The sequence below is a fragment of the Pipistrellus kuhlii genome, unplaced genomic scaffold (genome assembly GCF_014108245.1).
Source record: "Pipistrellus kuhlii isolate mPipKuh1 unplaced genomic scaffold, mPipKuh1.p scaffold_m20_p_7, whole genome shotgun sequence".
NCBI classification, from domain to species: Eukaryota; Metazoa; Chordata; class Mammalia; order Chiroptera; family Vespertilionidae; genus Pipistrellus; species Pipistrellus kuhlii.
The window spans coordinates 60,591,016-60,615,203 of record NW_023425573.1 but is presented as its reverse complement, the minus strand read 5'-3'; the positions used below and the strand labels follow the sequence as shown (position 1 = coordinate 60,615,203).

General features: G+C 36.9%; 1 protein-coding gene across 1 annotated transcript in view; it reads left to right on the top strand.

The window, feature by feature from the left end:
- The window catches only part of ARHGAP15 (Rho GTPase activating protein 15), a 622,919-nt gene that overhangs the window by 471,096 nt on the left and 127,635 nt on the right, over nucleotides 1-24,188 (top strand). Inside the window, exon 12 of the mRNA XM_036422005.2 lies at nucleotides 18,547-18,681. Coding sequence (XP_036277898.1) covers nucleotides 18,547-18,681 — 135 coding nt within the window. The remainder of the gene's footprint in view (nucleotides 1-18,546; nucleotides 18,682-24,188) is intronic.

Here is a 24,188-nt window from a genome sequence, read left to right as displayed (position 1 = left end):
TGTCATTAGTATTTTTCATAATTCTTGCCTTTGGGCTGTGAATATTTGCCAGAGAGACTTTGCTTCCTAGAGCAAATATCCTGAGATTTTAGGTCCCAAAGATGTCTTACAATTTTGCAAACATCTATGCATTATCAAAAGTCCTGTGAATTACTGGTCATTAAAATACCAGTTATCTACTTTTTCTGATTGCATTTTTATTTTAATTGCTCCCATTTCCTGTCTGACCTTAATGTTTCAGAGAAAGGGAGGCATCCCACAAAAGAGAGTGATCTTTCATTTGTAACTATGAAGCTTCATAGGCCCTGATTTGGCCAGCCTGTTGGCTGCAAAGCCTTGGAATGCTGTTTTGCAATTTCAAAAGTGGTCGCACTCCGCTTCCCAGAATTTTTTATGCCTGGAGGATGCCACATGAACAAGGGCTGCCTTGTTAACAAATTGCAATCTCTCAAAAACAAGATAGGATTCCGATATAAATCATCATTTCAGCTCACAAAGCTATGTTCTCCACCCCACTAAAGGCCTTCATTTACATCTAAAATGGTTAATACTGATCTCCACTAGAACTCCTAAGTGGGGGAATGCAGCTGCCCTGTGCTTAGTGACTCTGGGGTTAGGGAAGAATGACATCACCGAAGTTAAGCATATTATCCCTGCTGACATAGAGGCACCTTGTTTTCTCCTCTGTGGATAGAACAAGGATTGTGTTCTCAGTCTTGTTTTTTTCCTCCCAAAGAATACCTTTCACTCCTCCACTTCTCAGCAGCTGCTAGATGAGGGGTTGAAAATGTCACTTCAACTAATGATGAATGATGCTTGACCTCTGGACGGGTTAATCTGAATTTTAAGCAATGCTAAATTAATATGAAATATCCCAACTCAAAGGGCTCTTGGCTGTTATGAATTGCTTCGAGGATGGATTTGTGGAAAGCAGTCAGTAATTTTAGATTTTTTTTTTTTTTTTTTTGTTGGGCCCTTGGTGGTGGTGGAGGGAGTGGGCCGGTGGGACTGTGCTCTGTGAGCGAGGCACAAAACAGAGTATGCGAACTCTTTAATGTGTTTTCTCCTGTGAGATTAATATCTTTTCATACTAGAAATATCGTCAGTAAGCAGAACCAGTTTGTGGGGGGGGAAATAACATTCTTGAAAGGGCAACTGCCCCACATGTCTTTGTTGTTTTTATTTGAATATAATTAATTATGTAAAGCAATAGTTAGTAGAAGCTTAACAATTAGTAGATTTTGTCAAGTAGTCACGCAGAAATTACTAACTAATTGAACAACGGGTCCTCTATTGTGTCAGAAAGCAGTGCTGAGTGTCATTCTCCTTATCTTCTTACTTTGTTGTTTTCACAGATCCCTTTCTTTCTAAGATGTATATTTCACAGCAGACTAATAAATAAATAACCCTGGTTGTAATTTTATAACATGCAAAAGGCTTTGAAATAAAAACACCTGTTTTAATTAGCATTATGGCTTGCTCACTTTGAAAGAAGTGATAATCCTGATGCAGTTAGCTGACATTTTTAAAGCTTTGGATTTCCATCTGTATCTTATATTATGATGTTGCAGGATTGTCACGAGTTAATTATGTTAACTTGGGAAGCATTGCTTGCATTTAGAATGAAAAACTTCAGCTTGAATAGACAGAAAAGCAGATGCTATCTTTCTTGTCAATTGCTTTGTTGTGAGCAACTTTTTCTGTATTTCTCCATCCAAAGGGAAGTTTAAATCTCTGTTTATTTTAAGTTTCACATAAACTACACAATGTCAGTATTCTTATGTTTTGGCTAAACGTGTCTTATGTATCTTTACATGTATAGCTTTTCCGCCCCGAATCCAAAAACCTGCAGTCAAATAATCACTTCTTTAATTCTTAATTTGTTCGGTTGTGTCTAAGCATTATGGAGATTAGAGCATAATAAAATTTAAGAATGGGACAACTCTACATGGGACATCTCAATCCTCTCTCCAGTTAATTTTTATGCCACCTTTTTGCTTTTGTACATCAACCTTTTAAATGGTGCAAAAATGCATGTAGCATCTGGGCACAACAAGGCATGTTAAGGATGGAGTAGACACTCTAAGTAGGAATTTCCATGCTTTTGTGAGCTTAATGTTCCTTTAACATAGAGAGCAGCTGTGTTTATGTCAATAATTACACATTGAAATAAATGCATGTACATGTGTTTCTTTATGGGATTAAGGATGTTAGGAATGGCCTTACACAAAAGATTTTTGTCCCTCCCATCCCCACCCAGAAAGTTTCTACAAAATTCACAACCAAGTTAAACTGGTTTGAGATGCTGACATATTTTTTCTAGGCACTTGGACTTCTAGGTTTCAACTGACAGACTATTGGATTGACATGCTTGTACTTTTGTTTGCCTTGATGCCCCACATCTGTTCTCCACTCTGTGGGACCCTGTTCAGTGCCCAGGATCTGCCCTGGGTGTGCTACAGCACAAAGCCCCTCTTGCCAAAGGCTTCCAACTAGATTGGGCCAGTAGGAGGTGTCTGCAGGGGAGCAGACAGGAGGAGACAATGAAAGAATAAAGTGATTGTTAATGCTTAATCCCCAAATTACCGTCATAGGCAATAAATGCTCAGCTTTTCAAAGCAAAGTGAGATCAAGGAAAGGTGGATGGCTCTAGGCAGGATTCCTGGGGGTGTGAGGGCTTCCTTTGGGCTTTAAAGAATTGGTAGGAGGAGGTAGAAGGAGGGGAATAAATATGATAGTTTACGTAAAAAATGAGTAAGAACCAAAGTATGGAGGTTATAAAGGACAGTTCTTTTTTGGGTAGAGCGATGATTCGGGTCTGAGTGAAGTGTAAAATTAACATTCAAGGGCAGGTTGTGCCATAAAGTAAAGGCCATTCACTTGATAGAATAAAAAATCTTAGTCTTTAAAATGCATGGCAAAGATGTGTTCATATATAAATACAACCTGTAAATGTAATTTACTGTGGAGGTTCATTCAAGTGCTGAAGCCCACATTCAAATTAATTATGGCCCTTCTACCACTTTAAGAAAACAGCTCTCTGTTCATTAAAGAAAATGTAACCCCACTTTAATATATGTAGACAAGAAGAAGACAGAGATAATCATTTTGTTTTGGGTATGTGATGGCCATTTCATCCAGCAATCCAGTGCATATATATATAAATAACAATTGTATATCTTTAACCAAGATTCACCATGTAATACTGTCTTTATAAACATTTTGAACTCAGGCAGAGAGTATAAATCTGACAGGTTACCATACTTGACCATCCAAGTTTCCAATTTAGTCTCAAACCATGAACTTGTTGTTTTGCACAGACACAGCCATTGAACCTGGGAAACACCTATCACTCCATGTGTTTCATCCCTCTCAACTTTAGATGTGTTTTGTCCCATGAAATGTATACCATGGTAACTGTTGTTAATCAGTAACACATCAGAGAGCTCTGGGTTTGCAGTGACCAGGGTTCTTCAGCACAGACCTAAATCACAAAGTGTTACTGGTTCAGTGCACTGAAGACTACTGCTGCTCCTCTAGAGACAAAACTGTAGTGGAACTTATCTTGTTGAACAAGCTGACTTGTGCAGATGCTGATTATTGGAGATAAACTATTAAGGCAAGAATCCACGTTGTTTGTTGGATAATTCTTTCATATCATCTGGAGATGTTTGCTTAAATAATTAGAGTCTCACTTTAAGGACATAAATTTAAATGGCACTTTTCTTGCTCTACCTGTTTTTATATGATCATTTTCCTCTTTTATTGTTTTTGTGGTCTTGTGATTGAGGCAACAATGTTAGAAACTTAACTGTGATGCTAACTTCCTGTATGAAATGGAGCAAGTTAGTTTATGGTTCTGAGATCTTCACATGTTAACTGTGGATAATCCTACCTTGCTTGGTTTCTATGGAAGTTAAATGACATCATATGTGCAAAGTGCCTATCACAGTGACTGGCACACAACAGGGACTAGGTTAATGACTTTTGTTGTCATTACTGTTACTGTCATTATTATTATTCAACTTTTACTTCTATGATGATTAATTCTCAAATTGACCTATCCAATATTTAGCCCCTTACTAAGTTCCATATCCGAATGTCCACTGGATTGCTGCATGAAATGGCCATCACATACCCAAACCAAAATGACAATTTCTGTCATCTTCTTGTCTAGAACAAAATGAATGATTACAAAGTCCTAGCTACTCTTTCTCAGGTGTATAGTATAAGACAACTGCCATCAGCACATCCGCATCCTTCTAGCTAGAAACTATAGTTAGCCTTTTGTTTTTAGAGAGAGTGGAAGGGAAAGGGAGAGACAGAGAGAAACACCAATGTGAGAGAGACACATCGATTAGTTGCCTTCCACATGCCTCTGATCAGGGCCTATAGCCTGTAACCGAGGTACATACATGCCCTTCACCAGAAAGGAACTCAGGACCCTTCCTTCTTTAGGCTAGAGCTCTAGCCACTGAGCCAAACCAGCCAAGGCAGAAACTATAGTTTTATTTAACTCTCTTTTCCCTTTTCCTCAGCTTCTTTTATTAAATTTTATATGAAAGGAGCTGAGGTAAAGGGAAATCAACCTGTTGTTTGCATTTCTACAAATGCTACTTAGTTCTGGCCTTCATGATGACTTGGTCTATTTCAATAGCTTCCTAATTAATTTGCATATTCTTACCTTCTCACCTCTCAAATGTATTATTACATTCCCAACTGACTGAACTCCATAAAATAGTCTGGATGATATTATTTCCCCACCTGAACTTTTGATAGTTCTCTCTTGTCTAAAAATCAGTTAAGGCATTCTACTGACTTCCAAGCTAAGTTCTCACTGCATTTCATAACCCAGCTTTGCACTAGCTAAAGAGGCTGCTTGCCGATAAGCAAACTTTTATCCTTTGTATATCTGCTTGCTGGAACAGTGTTTCTCAGACTTTAGCATTCATCAGAATCTCCTGGAGGACTTACTAAATCACAGGAGACCAGCTGAATCCACTCAGGAGGTCCTGATTCAGGAGCTCTGCTGTATGACTTGATAATTTGCATTTCTAACGATGGCCCATTTAATGCAGATATGGCTGGTCCTGGGACCACATCAGTACAAACCTGGCTTAGAACATCCTTCCTCACCCATCTCAGTCCATCCAAATCCTTTGAATCCCTTACTGCCATTGTCTTGGAGAAACTTCATCTGGCACCCCACCCAGAATGAACCAGTCCATACTCTGTGCTGGCAGAGTGACAGAGGTTTTAGGCTAGGAGCCAGATTGACTAAATTCTAAAGGAATACCTGAGGTGATTTAGATAAATTGCTTCATCTCTGAACCTTCATTTCCCCCATCAGTAACACTGAACTAACAGTATCTATAGCATATGCCCATGTGAGGATAAAATGAATAAATTGCATGTGAAGCACTTAGAGCAGTACTTGAGAAGAGCACACCTCCATTATGTGTTAAATCACATGTGTCAAACACAAGGCCCGCGGGCCAAATCCGTCCCGCCAGGCCTTGCAATGTGGCCCGCACCGCGCTGTCATCACTGCACTCCGCTGCGTTTCCATCACAATGACAGTTTATGACTGTTCAGTAAACCATTCGGCCCGCGATTTAGGCTGGATTTTAGATTTTGGCCCCTTCTCTGATTGAGTTCGACACCCCTATGTTAAATAATAGTTTATAGTTTTAATCTAACACTCCACTTAGCCATGAAATGATATTTTGGGTATCCAGACCTAAGTCCTTTTCTAGATGTTAAGTTCCCTGAAAGCAGAGACTACATCTTTATGAATCCACAGAAGAGTAGCTCTGTGCTTAGCATTTTAGAGAAATCCAGTATAAAAAAGTTTAATTAAGTCAAAATTAAGAAAAGATTATAAAGGGATCTTAAGTGGGTAAAAATATGCTAAACAATAAACAAGCCAACCATTTCTTTCCCTCTTATCATAAAGATGAAAAAATGAGGTCAATTATTAATAATACATTGTAGATTAAAAGTAGGTTTGCCTTTTCCTTTGAATATTCTAAACTCTATAATTAAAACAACTTCAAATTGAAAGATTGTAAAGAAGAAATTAATCTTACTGGTAAGTAAAAAAGCAAATCCCGTGGTTGATGATAGATATGACCTGTTAGCAATAGTTACACTTTTATACTTTCTTTTCTTACAATCAGCATGTGGAGACCAGCCTAATCCAATTAACTGTAATTCCCTTTTGTAGAGACCGTAAAATAGTGCATGATACTGAAACACCATTGAAGTCTTATCTTCTGTAAGATAATCAAAATGGATTCTCACTTTCCAACTACCAGTGGGTCTTTAAAAACTTCAGAAAAAATAGAATATTTTGACTTCCCTGAACTTATGATATGATAACAATGATTTGTCTCTGAACTTTAATCCTTTTTACATGCCTAACCTTCATTTTCTAGACTTCTTTTTCTGCTTAGTAATAATTTCATGAATACACCTGAGTGTCTCTCTTTCATTTCCTGACCTCCTAATTTTTTTTTACAGTTAAATATGCTGTATTTTAACACAACAGAGCTTTTCTACTGAGTTCTGTGCTCATGGTGCTTCTTGGACACACAGTCTCTCGTGCATATATTCACTCTGATCCATCTTGCTCACTCCTACCAGAGCAACTTTCTAGAATATTACTGTCCTGTTGTAGTCACCTTGCCTATTTCAATTGTAAGGACCTTAATGCTCTGGTCTGTACCTTCCTTCCATCCCCAACACTCTGTTCTGAGCTCTCCAGCAACTCTGCTCCCACAAATGCATCATATTCCTTAGTCCTTGGCATAACTGTTACCTACAATGGTATTTATATACTTCTTCCCCCCCTTTTCCCCAAACTCCACCCCACCAAGTTTCCTTTGACTACCATTCAAAGCTACATACCAAACTTCTATCTATACTAATAAAAGCCTATGTGGTTGTCACGCCCTCACACCATGATGCCCTCACACTGTAACAATCCATCACCAGGAGGCTTCATGTGCAGCAGGCAGGCGTGGGTGGGTGTGGCAAGGCTGCGTGCATGGTGGGGCACATGCAGGTGGGCAGGGGACTTGATGTTAAGTGCACAGTGCCGAGATGGGTCTTGGCATCTTCATGCGGTGTGAAGTCGGGACCCCTGGTTCTGGCCTACCTCTTTGGGGCAATCTATCAAGGAGCCCCAGATGGGTGGGCAGGGCCTACCACTTTGGGGAGATCAACTGTGGGGCTCCCACACTGTGAGAGGGCACAGGCAAGGCTGGGGAAACCCTCTCCCCCAGTTCACAAATTTCATGCACTGGGCCTCTAGTATTGTCATAACTATCTACACAAAGTTATATAGTAGCACTTACCATGATCTATTAATTTTTTTCTATTTTTCTGAATTTATCTCAGGATATAAGAAATTAATAAAAATATAAAAAATTACAATGGATCATGATAAATGCTACTACTAACTTTGAACTTAAAAACTAGGCTTTTAAATTAAATCTATTGTTTTCACTGCAGTAGCTACAATATGCCTAGCACAAAATTTGAGTTTAATAAATATTTGATAATGAATGAATGAGTGGCTTAGCAAGCTAATTATATCTTTGGTATCACTTTTATTTGAACTGATTTGAAAATGTGTTTGAAAGAGAAAGATGATCAAAAATAATACAAAAATGATGCTATATATGGATGTGTGTGTATACATATAGTTATTGTTATACCATGAAATAGCATCTATAATATAAGGAGGTTAAGATTTGACAAGTAATGCAAATCTATATATATATATATAAAAGCCTAAGCAACTGTTATGACCAAATAGCCAGAATGACCAGTTGACAGTTGCTATGATGTACACTGACCACCAGAGGGCAGATGCTCAATGCAAGAGCTGCCCCCCTGGTGGTCAATACACTCCCACAGCCACCCTCCCATTGCCCCTCCCCCCGGCTGGCCCTCAGTGGCCCCAATCAGGGGCCAGCTGGCCAATCTACCATGGCTCCTCCCCCCAGCCAGCCAGCCAGCCCCCTGATAGGCCTCAATCACCAGCCAGGCCAAAGGCCCCAACCCATGCTTGAATTTATGCACCAGGCCTCCAGTATATTCATAAATAGTAAAATAGAAGTGCACCAGGCTCTGGGCTAAGCCCTGAGGATACAAAGTTGAATAAGAACAAGCTCCTTTGGAGGAGGAATGGAATATAGTTAAATTACTTACAGTAGGGTGAGCCCTGAAAGGATGGGATTATCAAGCTAGAATCAGAAACACAGTGAGCAGGATCTGAAATGAAGCCCAAAATAGGACAGAGTAAGGATACCTGAATGATGGCAGGAACCACACAGGGAGGCCCAGGAGTTAGTGCCACAAGTTTGTTTGGAGTTAGACTGGAAGAGAAGTCAAGCAAGAGGAGTATCTAGTCACAGAAGCCTGTATCTCCCACACACACATCACAAGAACATGTACAATGGGGTTATTTCAAGTACATCTCTGCTGTGCTGAGAGAGGAGAGCTTCACCTGGAATCTGAGCTCCTTCCCTAGAGATAGCACAATCCCAGTATTGACACTAAAGAGAACTTGAGAATTCTCAGGACATCAAGAGATAGACATCTTTTCATCCTCATTCTGTCTTTATAAGTGCCTTCCCACCCACCCATTATTCTTGCACTTAGCAAAATATCTAACACCTAGTAGGTGTTTCATAAATTGTTGTAATTAATATGTTAATTCATTTAATTGCTATTTTATTTGTTTGTCTTCATGTGGATAATTGAATACTGAAATTGGCATATAGTTTATGACAATTTAATATATAATGTTAATTTCACATATAATACATTGTGGAATTCCATCTATTCATTTCATTTTCAGCAAGCTCATTTTTTCCCTTTGTTTCTATTAGTTTCTTATTTCATAAGAAAAGTTATTGTTTTTGGTGCTCATTTTCTTATTTGTAATTATTATTATTATGCAATTATTAAACATCAATTGTTTACCAGTGTAATTTAAATATTTAAACATTTAATTTTATCAGAAGTTAAATCTCCCATAAGAGTCTCTCATGTTTTTAACTAAGATTTTTATGTTTATTTTTAGTCCAAGACTTTGTATTTCTCCCCATCTTACTCTTTGTTCTATATATTTTTTAACTATACAATTAAAGGCACAATGTATTATGGGCATCTGAGAAGAGTTACAGTCAGCAATGAATATATATTCTGAATATGCCATAGTTTCTCAAATATTGTGATGGTAAAATAGATTGGTGCACTAGCCATGAAGGCAATTTGGCAAAGTCTATCAATATTTTAACTATACATACAACATTTGACCTAGAAATTCTAGGTCTTAGGAACTTTTTGTACTCATACAGGTAATACTTATACTTACATATAAATCATGTAATTACAAGATTATTCACACTAGCGCTGTCCAAAATATTCAACAATTGAAAACTGGTTAAGTAAATTATTATATATCCATAAAATTAAATATGTTGCTGTAAAAAAACAAAAAAAAACAACAAGAAATGAGAAAGATTTTTATGTCCTGATTTTGAACAATTTATATGATATAGTGTAAGCAAAAAGAATCAAGATGCAGGACAGTATACAGATTATATCACTGTTATGTAGGTTATTTAAAAAGTGGTGGTAGAGGATAACATTGAGTGTAGAAAGTGTCTTTGAAAGGATATGTTAGAAATTGATCATAGGATGTAAACTGACTAACTAGGGAGAACTAGCAAGAAAATATTGCAATATACTCATATATTTGTAACTTTACATAGTATAAATACATCTATTTCAAAAGAAAATAAAACTTTAAAAATAACAATAAAAACCAAACTTTGCATATTATTATATTATAGTTACTAGTATGTGTTTCAAGCATCATGTCATCAAGTGTTTTGACAATTTTGATCAACTAGTTTTTATAGCTCTTTTGTAATAAAAACAATACACACTGTGAATTATTTGTATGAATTATGGTTCTCCAAAATTATGCTAGAAAGGGACACAGAGTGATTTTATGCTCCATGATTTGAAAGTCCAAAGCCGCTGGAGTCAGACAGGCAGGCTCATTTAAGGTTAAAAAAATATCGAAGACTTTTCATTCATAAAAAAATAATAATAAATAACCAGTTAATGATAATAGAAAGATTCATTACAGAATCTATATCACTACTCTGATTCTGGAACATCATATAGAGGAAGAATTAAGAAATGCTGTTATTCTATTGTTTCATAAAGAAACTGATGCATTGAGATCTAGTTTTCCTGGCTAATTTCATGCAAGTAGCCGTAAAATTTATAAATTTCCAAACTTCTTTTTAGCACTCTGTCTATTCTTGTGATACAAAGTAAAAAATTTTACTTAACTATTTCCATGAAACAATCAATAAAATTTATATAAAATAAAATTATTATCCCCAATAATTGCTAGAAAACTCTTTATTTTTGGTTATCTTAAATTGACAATTAACAGGATGTTTTATCTAAGAATAAAATGATCAACAAATGACAGTAGCTCTCTTTTAATCTATCAATTTTGAACACCTTTTATCTCTCTTTTTCTGATGAAATATTTCTGGACAGAAAACTAAACTAGCAAAAATTCCAGTTCTTCCCATGCTAAATGATACTATTTCTACCCCTACAAATACCAACAATTTAATAAAGGAAACATAAAAGCCAAAATTTATGTTAGATTAGAGGCCGGATGCAAGAAATTCATGCAAGGGGCTCGGGTCCTCGAAACGCCAGCTTCGTCCGGAAGGTCATCCGGATGGTCCTTCTGCTGTCTGGTCTAATTAGCATATTATCTCTTCATTATATAGGATTCTGAAAACATTTTGCCAAAGTCTGAATGACAAAAAAGGCATTGTCCACATAGAAATTTTAATGATGTTATAACAAGCCTATATTGGATCTTTTACATATATTACTGTACTTAATTCTCACACAAAATTAGGTGGAAGATATGATAGTACTCATTAGAGAAGTGAGGGACTAGTCCATTAAGTAACATCTATATATTTGTCTATATGTACAACATACATGTTTCTATATTTGGGAATTTATAAGGATTATATATTTATTTCCTAGATGTCATTATAAGATATGTTTTGACCTGAACTTCTGCTTGGTATTTACAAATGTAATATAACTTAGAGAGAACAAATAGCAATTTTGTTGAAATTTAGGGCAGAGAAGAAGGAAACTAAAAATGACTGTTGAAATTTAATCCTACGGATTCTCTACCCTTTTGACTATGTAATGTATGAAATCATCCATGGAATTTAAGCAAATTTAGAATCTGTTCAGAGAAGACGGTCAAATAAAATGAACCATTGTGTATAGTGTCTGCAGAGTACAAAAAGTCTTTGAAATAAGAGCAGTGTTGGAAACTGAGTATAAAAGGAATTAAAGAAATATATATTGGTACCACGATATGTCCTTTCTTAAAATTTATGACCCCTACAAATAAAGTCAATTCATGTTTCTGTGGTGGTGTTGGTGCTGCTGTTGTTAGAATCTGAACAAGGCTACCTTCCACGATGCTTAGACAAAAGAAGTAAAATTAAGAGGCCTGGAGAGAAGCTTAATGTCAATAACATTATTTTATAAGGTGGCATTACACATGGATTTATTATCATGGGAAGATGATTTACATTCTGCCATTATAAATTAAAAATATACAATGCAATGACAATTTGTTTTACTTTCCACCTGTGGTGATTGCTTCACAGGTTTTAATTGTACCTATTCATTATGTTATTATTTACATTCAAATGAAGTCTGAGGAAAAATAAAAATGAGACATTTTTGCTCCTGACTCAGTTTCTGTACAGAATATAGAAGGCTGTTCCACCCCCTTCAAAGAGAAAAACTAAACATATTTCAGACGAGCCTGTGATGGTACTTGCATGCCTTGGCCTTCTTAAGTGATGTCCAAAGAAATACACACAACATGATGTAATAGAAAGCAAGCCAACACGCAGGCCAGAATATTCCATTCAATATTAAGAAATAAAAGCTCTTTTTTTTTTTTTTCTTTTTTTATGTTTTAGCATCATAGGCAGTTTCTTGAAATTTTCTTGGTTCCTCACAGTTCCAGAGACTAGAAGTCCAAGATCAAAGTGTTGGCAAGGTTTTCTTAGTCTAAACCCTTCTAATCTAAGGTGTCCTAATCTCCTCTTCTTCTAAGGTCATATTGGATTAAGACCCATCCATCTGACCTCATTTTATCTTAAGTACCTCTTTAAAGGCCCAGTCTTCAAATAAAGGACATTTTGAGATACCAGGGGTTAGAACGTTAACATATGGATGGGGCGGAGGAGACACAATTCAGACATAACAGACCACATATTTGGAGTAATACTCTTTGAGTTTATTGATTTTGTTCCTGCTTGTACTCAAGATCTACTGGGTATTATTCTATGACATAGAAATAAGATGTAAAATGTCTAGAACATAATGTATAGTGACAAGTAGTATTTCTGAGCTTCACCTGGTTGAGCACTTTCTGTTGAGGAATACAAAGCAGCCTCAATGGCTGTAGCTTTAAAAAAACACATTATACAATCCTCTGATAGGTAGTCTTAATTGAATCTGTTTGCTTACTAAAAATGAAGTGAGCAAACAAATTAACTGGCCGACTGGTCTAGTTTCCTAAGAATGCTCTCACTGAGCCTCATGTTATAGCCAAGGTGTTGCAGGAAATGGTTTTAGGGAGTACAGCATGTAAAGATATAGCTTTGGCTGCAGGATTTACATCACCATGTGTGAGAATTGGAACCTCTCTAATCCACCAGAAATCAACTGTCACTTTAAGGAGCCAACACAACAGGAAAGGTTGAGCTAGTCACATGATTCAATGAACTTCCTTTTGATCCTCTCTTTTAAGCACTAAACTAAAAATCAGCTAAACCCTCATGGATAAATAGAGTGTTTTATCCACTTTAATATCTAATCTTCCAGTTTGATTTCATGGCCAGACATATTATTATTTTTCAGATCTACAGTCCCACCAGCATGGCTTTCATTCATGATGTGACTTTCATGTACCCAGCAGGCCTTTCAGATAAGATTTCCAAATGGTCATCTGCGCTGGAAGCAGATGCCACATTCTTTATGAGAGTTTCACAGTGTAATAGGTTCTTGTCACTATATTAATGAAATCAGAGCTATTTTCTCTGTATCCTGGGAAAGTTGGAGTTTCTTTTACACTTTTTTATTATAACAGTAAAATAAAAGTTGGAAAGAGGCTTTAAAAGTGCCATGGAAAAAAAAAATTACAACTTAAAAGTGAACTTGTTTTTCTATACACAAAAAATTACCTCTTTACTATTGTGTTTCTATTTCAGTCTAGATAATTCAAATTATCTGCAACCACATTTCAACCAATATTGGGTTAATAAAGTGCATTTCATTCAAATCAGATCTGATATTGCAACTTCTGGTGACACCAATCTATAGAGCAATCTTATCTAATAAAGAAGGAATATGCAAATTGACAATCACACCATCACAAAGATGGTGGTGCCCATAGCAGAGGTAGGGTTTCTGCAACACAAGATGGCTGCACCCACAGTGAAGGTTGAGTTCCTATAACGAACCTTAAGAAACAATCAGCAGGGACCTGAGGCTGTCTGGCTCTGGGCTGGGTTGGGGCAGGGGACCTGAGCCTGCACCCCCTTACCTGGTAGGGCTTGACAGGGAACTTCAGACTGCACCTCCCACCTGGCAGGGCTTGATGGGGGTTGTGTCGGCCAGGTCTGGATCTTACCCAATGGAGGTGGGGCCGGGTGAGTCTGGGTCTTATGTGATTTTTAGGCACTGCGGATGGGCAGGGACTTGACTCTAGGTCTCATGGCATGCCCCAAACTCTGTCAGGAGGAAAATTTTCATATACATTTTACTAATTTTCATTCACCACTGACACTTCTATTATAGAGAAAGGGCAAATAGCAATATTAAAATATTTCCTATAGCCGAAACTGGTTTGGCTTAGTGGATAGAGCATCAGCCTGCAGACTGAAGGGTCCCAGGTTCGATTCCGGTCAAGGGCATGTGCCTTGGTTGTGGGCACATCCCCAGTGGGGGATGTGCAGGAGGCAGCTGATCGATGTTTCTCATTGATGTTTCTAACTATCTCCTCCCTTCCTCTCTATGGAAAATCAATAAAATATATTAAAAAATATTTCCTATAATTAATCCCCTTTTAATGTGCATGAATTTCATGCACAGAGCCACTAGTAAGAAATATAAGAGGAAAGTGGCAATTAAGCTATTGGTGATATTTATTTATTCCATTTAATTTATTTTGGGGAAGGAGTTGTAACATGGGAGGAAGTTGCTGCTAGAATCTGATGGATAGAGGCCAGGAAAGCTGCTAAACATCCTACAGTATAGAGGGCAACCCTTTATAACAAAGAATTGAGTAGTGATATTTAGTTGTGTCATTTTCCTTGGAAACTACCGCGACCTACTGTGACTATCAAAGGTCCATCTTTCAGTTCTCCTTTTTAAGAAAGATTATTCCCAATAGCTACTGTCATTTTTTTTTCTTTCTCATATAATTGTTTTTAGCTTGATGTAAATAAATTTTACTTAAAAAATAAATATACAAAAGGCCCTTCAAGAAAGAGCATTTCAAGACAGCCTTGTTTGGATACAACATTTAAGTATATTTTTTGTAATCTAATAAAACTCACATAGTATTTGGATTCAGGAGTTTTACTCATCTTCAATTCTGTTTAAATGCTTTAAACCAAAAGCCATGACAAATACATTGAAAAGAGTCTAAATGAAAGTCAGGAGAAACCAACACAGATGTATGTCTCTCATCATTGATATTTCTATCTCTCACTCCCACTCCTTTCCTCTCTATCTAAAAATCAATAAAACTATTTCAAAAAAGGAAGAGTCAATTTATAGTAAAAGCATAGCCTCAAGTAAGACATTCAAGGATACAAATCTAAAAGTCACTATCTGTGATGTAATCATATATCTATTACTGCTTGCAGATACTATTATACTTAGTTACCTTTTCCCTTTCAGCTTCTGCTGCCAAGTTTAAATCTGAACATAGTGGTTTTTAGGCAGGGGCTTACTGGTTCCTTATCCTGGATTCATTCTTGTCAGCCATGGAAAAGTTACTAAATCTACCCATGTCTCATTTTTCCCTATCTGTGAAATAAAGATGATGATAATAATATAATAGTTCTCACTTTCTTATTGAAAAAAAAATATATTAGATAAGGAGAGTAAAGTTCATAGCATAGTCCCTACCAGAATGTAAGCACTAAGTAATTGTTGTTTATTGTTTTTAGTAGCATAGGATCCTGAAATGTAGTTTTATAAATTTGTTCTCTAAAAGATTTAGATTTTTTTTCAATAAAAATGAGCAATTCTTAAGGCCATATTAAAGAAATTTTATTATGTGTATCTAGTGTTCTAGTTCTCTGCCTACCTAAGGTAAACTTCATAAATCAATATTTGTTGAGTAAGTTCTACATGCTTTTACAGGCTCATTGTAATGGTCCTCAACTGGGAATAACTTTAAATGATAAAATATTTTTCCAAAATCATCACTGGAAAGTCTTACTGAGGCCACAGATGCTACTAAACATCTAAGAATGCAGGACAGCCTCTCAATCCTGAATTATCCAACCCTCAGGTCAACAGTGCATCACTGTTTTGGAACCCTGCTCTTCTGGAAAGAGCAGAAGTATAAGATGTCTTCACTGCTAGCAGTTTCATTAGAAAATGCCTATCAAATAATATGAATGTATTTAGAATGATACCTGTTAACACTGAAAGACTTACAGTTGTTCATCTTGAAAACTGGCTGGATTCATGAGAAGACATCTGAATATGGACAAAGCTGTATGCTTTGATAAGTCACAGTGGCCTTGAAAAATATACCTTAAAACTCACTGGTTTATAATAATTTAATATTAAAATTAGGTATTATATTTCACTACATGCCATATTATTTCTTTAAGCTACTTGTTGAAGTGGTACAAATTATTGTTTTTCTTTGAATGAAGACTACAATAGCTATCTAGAGTAGGAATGCAGGTTTATACAACACAAGTTGGTATTGATATTACATGGCATTTCAAGTGAGCATAATCAAATGGTATATATTGATTGGCAAATTTTAATGTATTATAATGTTCTAATTTTCACAGTCATTTGAATTAACTGACTTCATGTGAGCATAACTAATATCAAAGGCTGTTGCCTTTAGTCACAATTATTTGTTCTTGTTTTCTTACTCAACATGAAATCATTCTCTTTTTTTACCTGAACACTTTCCTTTGACAATCTCAGACCTATGTTATCAAAATGGCATGTTATGTTGGACTTTTCTGATAAATTTTTGGTAGAGATAGTTATGTGTGTGTGAGCATGTGCATGTGTGTGTTTAGGTTTCCACTTAAAGCTCAGTGCCAAAGCTAGAGCACTTATACATTTTCTAAATGTGTTTTAAGCAATAAGTTGTACAACATTTTTAGAACATGTGTTAAGCTATTTCTCTAAGAATGAAGCTCTTAACAAAACATAAGCACTCTGCATGAGATCTTAGCAGCAAAGTGCTTAAAAGATAAAGTAAGAATTGGTACCATGGGAAGAACACCAGCTGTAGAGCGCACAGGTCCATTATGAGAAGTATGGTGGTGGGTAGGGAGAAAATGATTTAATCAGGAGTAAAACCAATTTTATTATAAGGGCACGCAGGGGGTGTGGCACCATAGTGAGAGGGACATTTCAAAATATCTGACAGATTTCAACAATGTGAAAACCCCGTTCTTTAAAGTGACAGTAAACCCCATCAGGTCTCCCTTTTTGATGCTATTGTTAACAGTTGACTGTTTAAAGCTGGCCTGCTAAGATGCTGTCGTCCTATTTCAATAGTGTGTAGCCAAATAAAAGACTAATTGTTGAAATACAATCAATCAAAAATGATTGCAGGACAGAAGGAAGGTCTCCTCTGCTGACTTTGTTGTGGATCGTATTATTATGAGTGAGGTAGGAATGGAGACTGAAAAGAAAAAAATTAGCCTGTCTGAAATACACATATCCACCTTCACTCCTTCTCACTGCAAGCATCCTAGTGAGCAGGAACATCACTTCCTAGCCCTGGAAATAATAAAATAATAGTCCATTTAGAAAAAAGATCTGATAAGGATTTCAGCTAATATTTTTAAAAGGACATGAACAGTATTAGCAAAACAGCTCATGCAGAGATTCCCTACAGTGACAATTTTCAGCTTTTTTTTTTTTTTTTTTTTTTTTTTTTAATAATTTCAGTGCATATTCTTCCCTGCATTGAAAAGCTGATACCAAGAGGGCATGTGCATGTGAGCCTAAGACATTGGTAAAGAAACAAAATTCCAGTTGACCAAATACCTGCTAAGTTCTTGCCAGGATATTCAGCTTTGTCATGAACCCTCAGGTTGTTTAAAATGATTAGCTTTAGTTTTCATTAAGCCCAGAATCCAAAACCTTTTCCATGTCGCATGTTTGGAAAGATAAATACTATGGATCAACTGCAATGCTTTTGTGCCTGCGTCCTTTTAGCTGTATGTGAGGATGTTGTTTTCAAACCCTAGTCTATCACTTCTTGGATGAAAATGATTCCAGGCTTTCATATTGAGGGCAAAAGGGAAAAAAAATAATAACCTGGCATCCCTTTATTTACTCTAAAAACTTCATTTTGGCATTTATTGTCTTGAATATTTAAATGTTTCAACTCACTCAGGCTTCCCAAGCAAGCATTTCCGTTGTTTCTGAGAGGAGTTGGTAAGCACTTGTGGTTTGTCTTTAGTGTGTTATCGTTTCTGACAGCTTTGCATAGCCTGCGCAGGCCAACAGGGGTCTGTCTGATATTGTTGCTGGGCACATTTTCCTCGATGAGATGAGAACTAAAAAAAGAGATATTTTTGAAGCAATAAGAAGGAATTAATATCCTTTCTCACTCAGTATTCTATTCCTTGCTGACTTTAGAGAGAGAGAGAGGGAGAGAGAGAAGGGTTAGCCATTATTCCCTTGTACATAGCAAGGCTAACACATGTAAAGCAATAACTCATTTTCTATTGCCATGTTTAGCATATGTCTCCTGTTGGCTCAGCAAGGCCTTTAGGCCGGTCCCTTGAGCCGGCCATCGTTGGCAACTCTTAGCCCCTCGGCCTCAAACCCAAATAGCTTTGAATCACGTTGAGCTGTGATGCTAATTTTCATACTGCTGCATTATGGGAATAAATGTATCTGACATACTGTGTCAATGGCACTGTCTCTTTGTGTGTCTTGTTTTTTTGTTAGCTGCATTCCTACAGATGGTATTCCATTGAAAATGTTCCCTTCCTACAGAAAAAAAAGGAGAAAGAAAAAAAAAAAATGCACAGCACCAAACCTCTAGGTGCAGAAGGCTGTTAACGGTTGCTGATGATAGTAGGCAAACATTAACATAATAATTAGTGTCTTGTAATTGTTTCATTAAAACCAGTTGTTCCATTTCTCCTCGTGTTTTCCCAGAAGAGAAGCTGAATTTGGACGACAGCCAGTGGGAGGACATCCACGTTGTCACCGGAGCACTGAAGATGTTTTTCCGGGAGCTGCCTGAGCCGCTCTTCCCCTTCAGCTTCTTTGAGCGGTTTGTGGAGGCGATCAGTAAGTACCCGAGCACAGCGCGGCTGGCGGCGCGAGCTGGCAGCGTGGCATTATTAAGTAAAAAAATAAGAAAGACGATAATAGCAGTCATGGAGATAATAATATCCCCCATGAATGCTCCACACCTTTCAGTTTTGTGTTTGTGCTTTTGATGGCTTATTTTTATTTCTGGCCCTGTAATATTATCTGCGTGTTTGTTTGTTTTTTTAATAATAATAATAATAAAAAAGGCATTCTATTTAGGGCAACCAATTTTCCACCAAGCCTCCTCTAAGGAAAATAGCTTCCCATAGACTCTGCTTTGAAGGGGTCATCATTGGCACCCCAACCCCTTCCTTTAGACTTTCAGAATTGCAATGAGTAAAACTGTGTACAAATGGGATCTTTAAAAAGAACCTAGGTGCATTCCATATTACATTTCATAAAGAAGCGTTAAATCAACGACAGAGGCACTGCTTTCTCCTCACGCACTCGCCTTTCACCCACCAACATTGGTAAATAGCTACTGTTTGCTTATGAGCAGTGTGAGTGCTAAATTAAGTCATGGCAAGTTTCTTCTACTAATCCGGAGACTTTGTAGGAGGTTGAGTTATATCACTCAACTAGCCAGTTATCATTGTACACTCTGAGAAGCTTCCTTTTCTATTATTTCCCATCTGTGAAACACACACACTTAAGAGTGAGTGAGTGAATGAATGAATGAATGAGTGAAAATCCAAATACAAGGAAACGTCTGCTATTGATTCTTAGAGAAGCAGCTACTAGTTCATCTCTAAATGTAATCTCTTAGCATACACTTACTACAATTGTGACAGCTTGGGAAAAGTTCCTTGGCAAGTAGACTGATTCAAGGAGGAAAATGAAAGAAGAAAGGAAGGTAAAATTAAAAAGCTTGCAAGCCTGGCAGGAGCTTAATTAAAGTCCAAACAAGAAAAATCTGCAAGAAAAAATATGCTCTACTTAGGAGGTCTGATCTTGGCTGGCGGTGTATGCTGTGTTCCCATTAGTGGGAGTGGGGACTCGGGGAGCCCATGTTACAGAACAGCCCCTCAATATGCCCTTTTATTTTGTTTTATTATTATTATTATTTCACAAAAAAAGCTGTGGCAAAATGATATCAAAAGGAATAAAGCAGAGTTTTCTCTCCCCAATTCTTTCTCTTGTTGCCTGCTCACAATCGGATTGTGTTGTTGTTGCTGTTGAATCTAGTCGCCATGCTCTAACTATGGGCTTTGAGGTGAGGCTGGAGCTCTTATCTCCTGTCCTGACATTTCATTTCATGCACTTCTGCTTCTGGAGGAAAGCAGTAGTTTGTAGTTCCCAGGCTCTCTTAACTTACCAGGAGGAATAAAGGGCAAATAAACAAGCATGCGTTTCCATTGCAGCTGATTCTGATATTCTGTCTTGGATCACACCAGCATGGATATGGCTCCCAACTATAGGATAGTGTTCTGGTAGGAAACTGGAGAGACTTGTATTGGGGCAGCTATCTCTAATTAGACATATTTAAAGAAGTCATAAGAATGTCACACCATGGTTTCCATACTTTTTAAGTGAAGATGATCTTATTTGGAAACAGACTTGTGTAGGTGCTGATTTGAGGCTATGGTGTAGGATACCCATCAGTGAAGGTCCCCTAAGTTTACCTGATTCATGGGATGCAGGCCCTCAGAACCCAGGTTGGGGGGGGGGGTTGTTATTTGAATTTTCAGAAAGACCAATACCACCTCTGCACTATTCTAGGACTCAGGTCAAACCTGGCATGGTCAGAACAAGGCAATGTTCAGATGGGAAGCGGGCTGTCTTGACTATGGCTATTGCCAGCACCGATAAGGTGGGTGATGGTGAGAACAAATGGAATGTTGCTTAAGGGAAAATCCTTTAAAAAATGTAAGACATTGTGCCCTAGCTGGCTTGCTCAGTGGATTGAATGTCAGCTGCAAACTGAAGAGTCCTGCCCAGGTTCGATTCCAGTCAAGGGTACATGCCCAGGTTGTGGGCTCAATCCTCAGTAGCGGGTGTGCAGGAGGCAACTGATCTGTGATTCTCTCTCATTGATGTTTCTATCTCTCTCTTTCTCTCCCTTCCTCTCTGATGATATATAATAAAAATGTAATATATCACATAAGTGCAGAGAAAGGCAACATTTCCTTCATTAATTAAGGAAGGAGATTCAATTTGAGCAACCTTGTCTTACCTAACGCAAGATAGTACCTAACATGTAAAATGGAGGGACTAACCAACAGGGTAATATGTGTGAGAAATATGTTATGATGCTGGGTGGAGGCTTTGGCTTACTAACCTATATATTGGGATAATCTTGAAGTTAGTTTTTGTATTATAAACTCAGCTCTAGGTCATAATTCATATTGAAATATACTCAAGAAATAAGAGACTAGCCACCTAGGTCCTTAGCAATGGTAAAACCACACCAGAGGAAGTACTTTGATCCCATTGTGCACCGAATGAGTAAAAAAATAATTCAAAATATAAATTTAAAGATAGTAATATTTATCTAGTCCTAGAAGTGTGCTGAGCTTTATCAGAGCTTTCACTGCCCCTTGTAAAATCTGTACAGTAAGATATCTGCTCTCTACCTGTCCATGAATTCTTAGCTTTTTATAAAAGGAATAAACCAGGAATCGCCCAGGTAAGATAAATTCACAGGGGAGATGACCGTATATGCTGGCGCTGAGTTGCTTTGGCTCTTCTCACCCTCCACTTTTGCACTCTATGCCATCGGAAGCTTGACCTTAGCCAACTCTCCCGTAGCTCTTAGAAGCCACCAGCAGTCAGTAGCAAGGGGTGGTGGGGAGAAAAGGCCAGCCAGTTTATGAGTTTATCCCCACCCTCTGCCTTGGTTGGCTTCTCTACCTGAGGATCCATCTCCTCCATGGCTTCAGCTTGGGTGGACAGACCCTCTGTGCTTCCAGCTTCTGTCTGGTGATGTGGATCTTCCTCTTTTCCAGCCTGGTAGTGGCTTCCTGCAATGGCTAGGGTTTTGGTTTCTTCCCTCTTCTTTATTTGACTATAAGCTTCTTCATTAAAGGATACCCAGTTCCCTGCATCAAGATAATTCATTCCATTGGTATAGTTGAAGTGGTTTCTGTTCTTTGGTTAAAACACTAGCAGAACATCATGCCAGTCAATGTCACAATCCATGGATCTATAACATTATTTCCCTTTTCTCTCTCACTGCCCGCAAGCCCAGTTTGAGGAGGCTTAACATTTTTAAATCGAGAGATCTGTTATCCTTTTATGACAGTTAAAAGGTGAATAGACCAAAGGAATTTTACGTCCATCTGGAATGCTTTACCTCTGAGGAAGAAATTTTATTTCATGTATAAGCAATTAATGACTGCTGATGCTATTTGAATTACTGTTAATTTTCATTATATGTTTGAAAGTCATCATTACATATTGCAAGAAAAGAGAACAGAAGGCATTTACTTTTTTAAATAGTTTTCTTTTTAACGGAAAACAAACATTAATATGATAAGAACCTGCAATTGCCCCATAGTGATCCCTTGTCTGATAACACCCATTGGGATAACAAAAACACTAGAGATTGTTTTACATTTCAGAATGCAAGTACCACAGTTATTGATCTGAAATTCCATACTTAAGGTCAATGCTACTGGGTCACCTGCAGGGCTACTTCATGGGGATTTAACCCACTGACTGCAATGACTAATTCCCTGGAATTGACTTGTGCTGAAGGCATTATTAGTACTGCAAATGTGAACTGGGTACAGAAACACAGCTCTAGGGTTTTATGACAGGTAATTCAATCTGTGGCCACAGGCCTGCAGGCTCTGGACATTTCCAGTACATCTAAATCCTAGATGTATTTATATTGCCATTTTATTTTTGTGTCTGGTAACTCTACAGATCCAAAGTAAAGAGACAAAAAAAACCAGTGGCTTTTCTATTTTAATATATGCATTTTTCCAAAATCCTGGGAAATGGAAAGAGAGGAGAAAAACTCATTGTATTTTTACAATTTATATCATCTTTTTTTCTGAGAATAACACAATATTGGAGAGGTGAAAAAATTGTGTGGAAAATAATTTTCAGCTTTTAAAGATACTATGAGAATCGAATAAGATATTTTCCTTATTCTATGTTAGATGCTCAATAAATGATTGGAAAGGGATTCATTTTTTTTAGAGGAGTAAAGCAAATCACAAAATAGTTCCCAAATTCACATGGCTCAAAAGATTAAATTTAACATTCAGTTTCAGACTCTAAAACATAAATATTTTCCATCTTGCTACATTGCATTTCTGGGAAGTTTTATCTAAAAAATTTTTTTTGCTCGAAGGATAACTAATTATTCTTCTGCCAAATATCTGGCTGTTAAATTACCCTATATAAGGACTATACCATATGTCCTATATCATTCTATATAAAACTACAACCTTTTCTACTTAAAAAAAAAAACACAAAAAAAAACAACAAGGTTAGAATTAAACTAAATGATCAGAAATAGTAGTTTTGGAGTTTTGATCTGAAATAAAGTAGAACTTTCCAAGAGTGAGCAGTGTTTCAGTATTTACTAATAGATACTATAAGCATCTATTCAAATGTTAACCTCTCTGAGTACATTTTAATTCTCCACTGTATTTTTGTAACCAGTTTTTCACCCACACCCTTTTAAAATTCATTTAGATATACACAATATTATTTTCCTATTTAATATGAGTAACTATTTCAAGTTTAAGTATTCTTTTTTTCTAGGTTTTCACTTGTATCAAATTACAATATGCAACAATCCAAATTTTACAGAGGTGTTTCTGATGGAGAGTGATGGATTGGGCCCTATCACTGCACATCCCTGGGCTTACTCATTTAACTATTTGTTTTTGTCTCTTCCAGTGGTTAACTTTACAACTCCAGGTAATATCTCTACTTCATGAATTATCAACTATGGATAATACCTAATATGAAATATTAACTTATTCCTTCCACTTCCAGCAATATTTAATAGTTACATAACACATTTAGGTATAAAATAATACACATAAACCTACTTCTTGTTTCATCAACATTCAACAATAGCTCCTAACCTCCCTTTGTAAGATGAATGTATTTTCCTTTCCACTCTTTACCTCTCTGCCCTTCTTCCAGAATCATTGGTCATTAACGCCTTTAAATTTTAATGGTTGTTCTGAGTCTTCAGTTTGACCATTTAGAAAACTAATAAACAGCTTTTATATTTGCATTGTTACGAGTCTGTAACATGGCCTGTCCAAGTGCTTTCACAAAGATTTCTTCTCTAGAGTTCACTGTCACAATCCCTGTACTTCTCAAAGAATACTAATATTTCTCACCGAGGCAAATAAAGTCTATTTTATTACACTCCAAAAAGGCTGAAACTCTTGGCCACCTTTGGTTCTCTTTGTAGTTGAATCATGATTTTTCTGTATAGATTTTACATTTATTTTTCTGGAGTTTGTAATTCTTTTTATTTTTCCTTGTTTGTTTGTGTTTTTTTCTTCTTTTTT